At 40.9% G+C, this 10,755-nt stretch overlaps 1 protein-coding gene across 1 annotated transcript; it reads right to left on the bottom strand.

Annotated features, from left to right (window-relative positions):
- Positions 1–1,023: 1,023 nt before the first annotated feature.
- On the bottom strand, positions 1,024–10,219 carry PDK4 (pyruvate dehydrogenase kinase 4). The gene is made up of 11 exons (XM_072328489.1): positions 9,983–10,219; positions 9,242–9,383; positions 8,401–8,472; positions 7,939–8,123; positions 7,388–7,477; positions 6,812–6,889; positions 6,159–6,235; positions 5,385–5,483; positions 4,999–5,109; positions 4,263–4,376; positions 1,024–3,537 (listed from the first exon to the last, which is right to left on the bottom strand). The coding sequence occupies exons 1-11, from the start codon at positions 10,125–10,127 to the stop codon at positions 3,406–3,408; spliced, it is 1,245 nt and encodes a 414-aa protein (XP_072184590.1). The 5' UTR covers positions 10,128–10,219; the 3' UTR covers positions 1,024–3,405.
- Positions 10,220–10,755: the final 536 nt, after the last annotated feature.

The following is a 10,755-nucleotide window of genomic DNA, read 5'->3' as shown; positions in this document are numbered from 1 at the left end:
GGCCTCTTGCACTCAGTGAGCTTATATGTCTGAAGGGAAAAGAAATTCCAACTTCTGGAGCCTTCTAGACAGCAGGAACTGGGCTGGAACAGACTGCCTGAGAACAGCATGGGGGAGATTGTGTGTGGCCTTGCTTTTTGAGCTTGTTGCAGGCTGCCCACATCTGCAGCTTGCCCAGCTCTCACAGCTGCACAGCACACACCCTAACAGTTAGGCCATCTTACTGAAATTCAGGCAAAGGTAGTATATTGCTGGGAAAACACAGGTCAGTGAAAGGACCAGTTGCACCGGACTGTGTTATTGCAGTAGTCTGCTTTATCATCAGCCATAGTTCCATTTTAAACTAGCCCTTACAACCCAGTTGTCCTATTGTTCCAGAGCTATACAGCATGTTTTGTGCAAGGAAAGCGATTATCACCTAGATCTCCAGTGGGAAGCCTTTACATGAAGTGCAGTCTGTTAGGAGTCTTCATTTGGCAGTGAAATAACTTGATTTTTCCCCACAACTGTTGCACAGTATCAGTCTTGGGCATGACAGACTGGAAGTCTGTCACTTACCCATTTGGCTTCTGAAACCACTCACTTTGAGATTGTCACTGATTTATCTTGTGCAAGTTGTTTATGTTTCCTATTTTTTCCCCCCTCTCTTAAGGCTCCAAGTTTACTTGCTTACCCTTATTCTGCAGCTAGGAACCTGCAGAGTAGGCAAGACATTAGTAATGAAGTCTGTAGTAACCGACTACAAAAAAATTACATCAGGAGTTAAATGTAAAATGCAAAGTAAATTGAAACAGATCAGTAGGACTACACTGAAAAGAATTCCTTAAGCAAGTCACTGTGTACAGTGTGTTGCTTATGTGCCAGCAAGTGAGACAAAGTTTTCACGGTAACAAAATTGAGGCTTAAAACAGTTGTTTTAACTGCAGACTTCTTCACAACCTGAAACTACAACACATATGGCAGGTCTGATGTCTCTTGAAACTTCAAATGGAGCTACGCATGCAGAAATAAAGATACTAGACAATCATTAGAAAGATTTTATTACAAAATTGCTTCAGTATCTACAAACAAGTAAAAGGCTCAAAACTACACCTCTAGTTCCAGAAATAAAAAGTCAGTAAAGGCTGAAAAAGTTAGCATTTTATCTAGGCAGATAGCCCTTAAACAACTCATTAATACTACAGGAGAGTCCATAAGGTTTCCTTAAGTGCTACACACATCTTCGTTGTATGTTCTGCATATAGAACTTTGAGATTATACTTATCCAGAAAGCCCCTATTTGCAAGCACTACTACAGACATTCATTTACAGCACCCACGTGCTTCAGATGCTTTTAAAACAGACACAGCTTCGGCTACTGCAGCTTGAAGCTGCAATGTTACAAATCTAGAGTCTATCACAAGATCATAAATCACATTCAAACATCACTGAGTGCAAAGAGGTATTGTATTTACTTAATAACATTCTAGGCATATTTTGTGACCTCGTATTCAATACAAGGTCAAAATATTCAAGTATATTATGGCAGTGAAAGCAGTTTTTTCACACCTGTATTTTGTAGAGAAAGATATTTCAGTTTTGGTATCCGTTTCATTCACTGAGTGAGTGAAAATACTCCTGAACTGGTGACCTTTGGCGATTGCAGCTTATTCACTGGGGTAAGAGTTGCCTCAATGCAGTATTTAAGTCAATATGCTCAGTAATTATCACCATTACTCCTAAACTTCCTATTTGAAATAAATGAACAGAATACTAGTATATTTTCCATTGAAAAAAAATCTACCCCCAAGAAGCTTTCAGAACACAAAAGGTAGATCCAGCTTTTTCTCACTGCTATTAAAACCGCATTTGCTATTCATAGTAGACTGTAGAGTAGATTTCTTCCCAACAAATACAAATATTCTTTAGAATAATGTCACATCACTGAGCAGGATGCTTTAAATACTGTATTTGCAACTTTCTTCCATTCATCATATACACTTAAGATAATGATGCCAGTTAGTCAATAACTCAAGTAACATTATACAGCCCTGATGAACCTTGACTGTCCAGATGAAAAACTTCCATTACTTGAAGTAAATTCCATTACTTCACTTATGAGGAGGGGAGAAAAATCCACATAGGGAAGAAAGGCAGAAGCTCACTAAGAATGGACTATTTCCTTGACAGCTCTCTCCCACTGGCACTCCTCCTGTGGCAATTCCCCTTTTGCATTTCATAAAAATTACCATAAAAGTTATCAGTGCCGTTTATGTTTTCAGTCTCATTTCCTAAGATCCTTCCACAACAAAGGACAGTCCTTAAAACATTCTACTCCCAACACCACTCTTCCTGAAAACCTAACAGACTTTCAGTGCCCATCACAGCTCTCAAGGTGTCAAATCCCCATACACCTTTAGACACTGTGGTCCAATACATAGTTTACAAAGCTGGTAGTAGACAGATTTTGGTTTAGTGCACTGAACCTGCTGGTTATCTAACAGGCTGACAAAAAAGAATCACAGGATAACATTTTAAATATCCTGTTTCCCATGTCATGCTCTCATTACACAGTATCACCAAAACCTTTCATTTCAACTTGCACGTCTGACTTCAGTTCCTGGAAAATCCTAACTTACTTGGCACGTACTTTCCTGAGCACTGAGATATAGGCTAGATGTAAGCCAGCCTCACGGCTGTTAATACCAAGCTGCTTCATTAAAATCTCTTAGTTACCTTATGCACAGGAGCCTTACTTCACTAGCTTTTCCATTAGCAGCTTGACAAAACATAAAATGAAGTGCAACTCAGAGCAAGACATTACTTAAGAATGATTACTAGAATATATAGGGTTGCTTCTTTTGTTAAGACATGACTTCCTTATGTGTGGAAAACACTGGCTCCCCTCCCTCCTTCCTGGTCAGGGTCTATTAGGATGCTGTTTATAACATGGCAGTCAGACAGCCAAGAGAAAGGGTATCTTCCAGATGTCCTAAATGCAGCTTTTAAGTACAGGTACATCTATTGACCTGAGGAGTTCTGCAAGATGAGCTGCTGATACATATTTTTCTCCTAGAATAGATACCAGCTTAACTGATGTATTTATCAGTATCAAAATTCAAGCATTAGACAGGACTCAAATTGCACACCTCTACCACACAAAGTCTTTGATCACAACAGAAATAGCCTGAGTTTCCTTTATACACATATCTCTTCTTTAAAGACATATGCACTTCTATTTTCTTCAGCCTGAAGTTCACAGCAAGTTTTACATTTAATGTATATAGACTAGGCTATAACATCTTTAGCTTCTTCCAGTCCTGCAGCGGAAGAACTTGCCTGTTTGGAAGTAGATGAGTACTTCCAAACACTAGTCTCTGATAAGCCAGCTTGATCCCCTTGGATGCCTTTAATATCCACTTCCCTTCAGAGAGTTGCAGTCTGCTTTGGGCCTTTACTTGGGATGCACCAGTCATCTGCCTCTGAAGTTGTTTGGTAATGCTTGGAAGCAGATTTGTTAAAAACTGGAAGTTTTTCTACTGATTCTGTTGATAGGGCCTAAAAAGAAATAGAAATTACACTGAGAAAATTCATTCAGTAAACATCAAGGGTTAATAAAGCGACACCACAAAGTAAATTTACACAAACATTTCTGTAATAGTTGCAACAGTTAACTTGCTCTAGTACTTATGTTCACAACATAAGCTTTGCAGGACAAATGCAGTAACAGCAGGACACGTTCATGTATTTGTACAAGCTTTAAAAGGTATTCTGTTACCTGTTTTCAAAATAACCCTGAAAGCACTAGAAGAGAAATACACAGAACTACAGAGAAACTTCAAAATGTGATCCTTTCCTACCTACATATTCTGCAGCAAAGGGCTTATGCAGACTCTTTCATGATTAGTTTACACAGACTTTCTTGTCAGAGCAAAGAAAGAACAGTAAGGGAAACGATATCTGCATCTCATGTCTTCTCATTTCTGTTACTTCACTCTACCTTCGTACTTTCTATTCTAGAAACTAGGAGACATCAAATCCACCCATCGAACAATCTCTGAATTTGATTTCAAGCTCTCATCAGTATTTATTCAAGATACAGCTAAGTATCTTGAACAACAACAAAAAACAACAGCTTGTTTAAACATACCGGCATTTCTTTAAAAAAGAGTTTTTCTATTCATCAGAGCATTCATTTACCTATAGCAAGATGTTGAAGTAGTCACTTCACTGCATTAACAACTGTTAATGTTTATTTAGTTTTATGCAATCAAAATACATACCTTCAAGTAGATAATAGCATCTGTTCCATAACCACATATGGAGTAAAGATTTAAGTCTCCTTGGAAGTATTTGGCATATAGACGGGAAATTGGCAAGCCATATCCAAAGCCAGCCTAAAAAGTACAGTACAAAATGAACTGTTAGATCTTATGACTCAGAAATTAATAGCCAGAACATTTCCAGAGACCCTAGACTTCAGAAGTCCTTTGCACTTTGGACTTCTAAGATCTCTTTCCTAAGACCACTTAGAGACCTCTAAACAGTTTCATATGGAAATTGACTGTTTAAAAAGAATCTCCACTGAGAAGATGTAGATATACCCAAGTCTTACTTTCATGCATTACACATCTGCTTTTCCCTTGTCCAGTTTTCACTAGTACAACTTGATTAGTGTTAGTTATCTACTAGTAGAAAACTTAGGTTATCCCATTTTGCTTGTCTTTGTAAAGACAGCACATCTAGTAAGTTTGATGATTGAGTGAGAGTGAATATTAAGTAAATTATCATCATTGGAGTAGAAGAAAAACGAGATTAGGTTAGAACATCCATCTCTGTTTATACCTTTGAAGGCACATTCATTGAGCTAGCTATTACATTTATTTCATAGAATGTTAATTCTTATCTATGAGGCTCAATCTTTGCGTACTCTACAAAGCAGTAAGGTAGACAGTGTTCATTATTTATTATTAACCTGCCCAACTACTTATAGCAACTTGAACATTGAAATCATCTTACAAGAGGAGTTTGTCGACCATCATCCATACTTGGCCTTGGTGCTGTGGAATACATGTAGCTAAACAGCTGCTCAATTTTCCTTACTGGAACACCACCTCCTCTGTCTGAGATCTGATTTAAAGGAAAATAAAGTTAACCAGGATCATGCACTAAACCCAGTGCTTAAAGTGCTGATATTTAACAAATCCTTCCAACAATAATAGATGCCATTTGTTTTCACAGAATATTATTTTCCAATTATATAATTGCTCTAGATGTATGCTATCAATAGAATGCTTTTTAATCTGTTGTAACAGAACTTGTGGCAAATTCTAATGGACCTTGCCACAACACATGCAAACATAAGGATTATGTTAAGGCCATATAGTAGATGGCCAATGAGATACCTTAATGGCCAGGTCTTCTTGTCCAAGAACAACTGTTACTTCAACTGGAGAGAGTGAAGGACTGTTCTCTTGAAATTCAACTGTTGCCCTCATTGAATTCTATGGAAATAAAGGTTGCCATTATCAGTGTTGAATCCATGCATTAAAATCAAATTAGTTTAATATTCCTATTACTTCACAGAAGTTAAGCACAGTTATCACCAATTACTGCCACTGCCTAGCTTTGAGAAACACTTCTCAACTTACGTCACATATGAAGAGCAGGAGCTTCCACACCTAAAGCACCTCTCCACATTTAGAAAGATTACTTCTTTTGAAAGATGAGTTTTTTTGCCAACATCTAGCCAGGCAAATCTAAGTTAAATATACTCGCACCCTCTGAAGTCAATATGCTTCTGGGGAAAAAACTGAGTTCAGTAGTCATTATAAACGGCCAGAACTCAGCACCCCATGTTGACAGACATTAGTCCAGCACTATTTACTACTTCAAAACACATTACTTAACATGTAGCAGAACTGCTCTGTGGTTGTCACAACCCCATGTACCACTTACTTTCTCTACCATACCCTGTCCCAGCTGCTATCACTATGTGAAATGAAAGTGTCCAAATATTTTCCTAGAATCTACCAAAGCTACTTTCTTGCATAGTAAGATAGTAAGTTTTTATAAATCCCACTGCCCCATGCAAAAAACTCCATTCAAATAAAGCTATTGAACAATATTAAAGCTCCCGCTCAGAAGACTGAAGGAAGCAACAACATACACTGACATACCTTAAAGAGTTCAAAAAGCATGTGAAAAAGATGAGACGGAACATAGACAATGTTAATTGGCTCTCCTGGAAATTTTCCTAGAGGAAGAGAAAGACAAGCAAGCCTTAGGATAGTTCTGTTTATTTGTCTTTGGTACTGCACCCAAATTGCACAATAAGCAAGTTATTTGCTAAAAAACAAACAAACAAGAAAATGTCTAAATTTTGGATGTTTCCTCCCAGCTGAACAATTTTGTTTAGGTAATAATTATCACCAGCTTAATAATTATTAATTCCATTCCACATGCAAGGGATTTTAGAGGTCAAGACACCAGTTCAAGATGCCACATGCTGACAGCTTAGACTAGAAACTGCATTTTTCAGTCAGTAGATAGACTCCTCCTACCCCAGATTCACAGCTCCTCTCCGAGGACTTATTTTATGTTTAAGTACAGACTAGCCTTGTACTCAAGTTTGTAAATATAATCTCAGGAAATCTCATGTTTAAGATGCAGTGACATCTGACACAAAAGCTTAAGTGAGGTGACAGTAACAAAGCAGAGAGGAAATACCACAATACAAGTCAAATGGTATGAACTGTCATGGCTATAGAAAAGAGAGTTTTTTTTATTCATTTGGCTACAATAACATGTAAGACATAAGCCCTCTTCTTACCATTTACTTGATTAAGCTTCATTTCTGGAGACGTTAAGTAGTACTGGTCACACAGCATCTTGGAACTTTGAAAAGCATCTGAAATATTTAAGTAAAGTATGTGAAATGGAGCACTGCATGCTGCAGAACATTCTAATGCATGGCAACGTACAACTTCTAACTGTGATAGCTGCTAAGGTGATACAGACTATAAGTCTTTGCTTTACAAGGCATGATAATGCTGCATCTACTGTGTGCACTGAAACTAAGACTAAACAGGGCATTACAGCAGCACAGGCAAAGTTTTCAGTACAGTTTGGTGATTCTACAAAACAGATGCATCTGGAGTATTACATAAGATTAGGTAGTGCTGATTTCAACACTACAAATGATTTTCACTCCACCATATCTGACAATTGCTAGGCCTGCTACTTTTTTAACTGGTATTTTACATGTTCTATACTATAAAAGCTCATGTTTCAACAGACTGTTTTCAACTATTTGAACAAGAAATTCAACATTTTACACTTCACACGCTGCCTGCCCAAACTATCCACAGCCAAATGCTGATCACGTTAATGGCATCAGAACACTTACCATTCACTACCTCAACAACATCACAGCAAGGATCGATACTCCCAATGTGCCTCGGGTGACCTGATCTGGATTTATCATCAAAAAGAAGGGCTGTTTTGGACAAAAACAAATACTGTACTTAATCACACTTGCCATGCTATAAAACAATGTTATATTGAGTATAATCACAGCAGACAATTATATGAGTACTATTTATGCCTTTTTAAATTTAAAAAGGCAGTCTACTGGCAGCAGACTTGTGTGCAGTTCAAAATGTAAAGGCTTCTCAAATGCATAAGAATTGCCTCGTCTTCCAAACAAGACTTTACTTTCTAGACTACAGACTAGTTGTACGTTTCCCCATTACTTTAAGTCACACAGTCTAACTTCTCAGCGTCTCACAAAGTCATCTGAAACAGACCTCTCTGACAGTTCTGAACTGTGATTACATTCAGTTGTTTTTCATGTGGTTGAAGACAGAAGTTGGAACTAGAGGATCTTTAAGGTCCCTCCCAAGCCAAGCTGTTCCATGATCCTATGAAGTCTTTCCACAGATAAGATTTCCTACTTACTGTGTTGGTTCATTAGCATCCGGGTGGAAATGCGGCTCATGTAAAAACGATCCAAAAAGTACTGAATGTTTTGATTGGTGACAGGATCTACTTTAAACGTATCTTTGTATTCAATTACTCCTTGTGCCATTGTAGGGACTACGTCGTGATGTCTGTTTCGAACTCTAATTAATGTATCTATAAACCTAGATCAAAAAAAGTTGTATTAGAGCATTACTAGAAGACTACATGGAAGCAAGTATAAAGTTATTATCTAATCCAGCAGCACAGATAACTGAAAGATACTTAATATGAGAAGCATTGCTTCACTTATTCAGAAACTACCACCAGCTTGCTCTGTGCTCATAGATTATCATACTAGATTATCAACTTCAGCTCAGGACAATGGTCATTCCAAAGTGACTACACTGTGAAAAATCAAATGCACATTCAAAAGGTCAATGAAATAAATTGAAAGCTTACTCAGATAAGACTTTTTGGTCATCTGGCTTTTTCTGATGGAACTCAACCAGCTCCATTAGGCTTTGGATGTACCTATTGAAAACACAGAAGAAACATGCTATCAGTTGATTTTTATTAGTAGAAACAAGATGATCAATGTCTTGTTCAAGTCATAAATCTTAACAAGTTAGCTAGAAATCCAAAGTATCTTCAGAACAAAGCTCCACCTAAGTACAAGAACAGTTGGTCACTTCTGCCTGAATCCTAGAAGTCACATAAGCCTTCTTGTGCTTACCACCCAGAACAGTATTTAAAACACCACTGTAGTAACATCGACTTCTCTTATAATTCAAGATGGTAAGAAAGGCAGTTTGAAAGAAGATCATCACTAGGAAAGTACCTGAGCAAAGATGTTTCCAAGTCTAATTAGCTTTGACTGTGTCTAAAGCTAAGTACTTGAGTCTCTTTGCTAATGACATCTGACAGCCTTGACGCATATTGCAAAAGCACAACTGTAGTTTACTAGATTAAGAACAGTTTCTGGATCTTACTCTAACACTTTTGCTCTTTACGCACATGATGCAATTGTACCAGTAGAACAAGGTTAATTCTGATCCAATTACTGACCACTACAGAGGTGATGTTAATTGAACGACAAACACCTCACACGTCAAGGCCATTTGCTACAGAATGGAAGCCTTATTAACAATTCCATCAGTGAGAGAGTCAAACAAGAATACAAGAAATGCTCTCCCAGTTCCATACAGCTCTTCCGTTTTCACATTACTCAAAAGCATCAATGACAACTAAGCTGTTGTATCGGTGTTATTTTGCAAGCTGAGTCCAGGTCATTTTCACTTACCAGCTTTTCACTAACTGCACCGATGGGGTGCTTAGCAATTTATCAGGAAGGAGCTCAATTTCTCTCAGTATGTTCGCAAACCTCACAGGGAGCTCTTGTCGCAAGAATGCAAAGGAAGTCCTTTCACATCCATTAGTCGAGCCTATAAAACAAATCCAAGACAAGCACGTTGGAAAACTATTTTTCTCCAGTATACAAGTTCAAACTGCCACCTTTTCAGACTTCAGGACTATAATGATTGCAATGGAGTATGTGATCAGCAGCCAGTTCTCCTACGTGTGCACACATCTGCTGTGTTTATATGACAGCAAGACACAGTTCCATACTTCTGTACTTCTTATTTTGACGGAGGGATGTCGTGGTGACGCTGTAATCCTCCCGAAGCTCTCCAGCCTTTGTAAACACTTTGGTCCGACCGTGCCACGTGAACAGCACAGCCCACAGCTGCCAGCTTCGTAATCGGATCTGGGTACAGCCTGTTCGCTCCCTCAGAACAAACTTAATGACTCCTCCTTGATAACGTGCACCGCAGAACGCGAAAACATCCATCAGCCGATTAACTACCGCCTCCCACACCCCATTAACACCCCACATCAGAGTCGCAGCGCATCCCACCTCCCCTCAGCACGGCCAGCACAGCCGAGGGGGGGATAGCTCCGGGTCACCCTCAGCTCGCCCCGAGCCCCCCCCACGCCGCCCCCCAACCCAGCCCCGGGCTGCCCGCCTCCCCTGGGCTCTCACCGAAATCCAGCAGCTGCTTGATGGAGAGCGGGGACGGCGAGAAGCGGGAGAACTGCTCCACCTCCCGGGGCAAGCGGCTGCTGCGGACGCTGCCGGACCCGGCCAGGGGTACAGCGGTGCGCAAGGCGATGCGGGCGGCCTTCATGGCTGCAAAGGTGGCGGTCGGGGGGTACTCGATCAGTCAGTTGGCGAGGCGCTGAGCACTACCAGGGTTCTCGCTGCCCCTCTGCCTATGGGAGCACCTTCACGTGCCGCCTCTATTTACCCCCGCGGGGGGCGGTGCTCCGCAGGTCCCGCCCCGCCCCTCCGACGGAGTCCAGAGGCTCGTGACGGCAGCTGGCGGCCCCCTTTGCACGCCCTGTCCCGTTCTCGGTGGCGCGTCGCCAGCCTCGTGGGGAAGTGACAGTGCTACCGGGCCGCTCCGTGCCCTGGCGCCGCGCCGTGCCCGCTGACCTTGGTGACAGGGCAATGTCAGCCCCGCGCAGCCTCGCTGAGACCCGAGGGCACCGCGCTGCCCGCTGAGGGGCTGCGGAGCTCAGGGGCCTGCCGAGCCCCTGCCCTGTCCCCTGCCTGGATGTGCTCCCTCGGGCTGAACGCGGCCCTTGGTCCCAGCTCCAGCTGCACTACCGGCCCTGAAGCACGCCGGTGCCCACCGTTAGCCAAAAAGGAAAACATGGTTACATTTGCAGACTCTGCCTTGCAGTCAGCCCAGGGGGTGCTAGCATGGAATTATTAGAAGTCTGGGATCTGTGCACTGAATTGCAAAGGGAGCA

Source organism: Excalfactoria chinensis, chromosome 2 (genome assembly GCF_039878825.1).
Source record: "Excalfactoria chinensis isolate bCotChi1 chromosome 2, bCotChi1.hap2, whole genome shotgun sequence".
Lineage (NCBI taxonomy): Eukaryota > Metazoa > Chordata > Aves > Galliformes > Phasianidae > Excalfactoria > Excalfactoria chinensis.
The sequence above is the reverse complement of the archived record's forward strand: the minus strand, read 5'-3'. Positions and strand labels throughout refer to the sequence as shown.

Coding starts and splice junctions, on each gene's coding strand:
- PDK4 (XM_072328489.1), bottom strand. CDS start 10,127: ATGAAGGCCGCCCGCATCGCCTTGCGCACCGCTGTACCCCTGGCCGGG. Junction 8,124..8,400: donor GACCAAAAAGTCTTATCTGA/GTAAGCTTTCAA, acceptor TTTTTGATCTAG/GTTTATAGATACATTAATTA. Junction 7,478..7,938: donor GATGCTAATGAACCAACACA/GTAAGTAGGAAA, acceptor TGTCCAAAACAG/CCCTTCTTTTTGATGATAAA.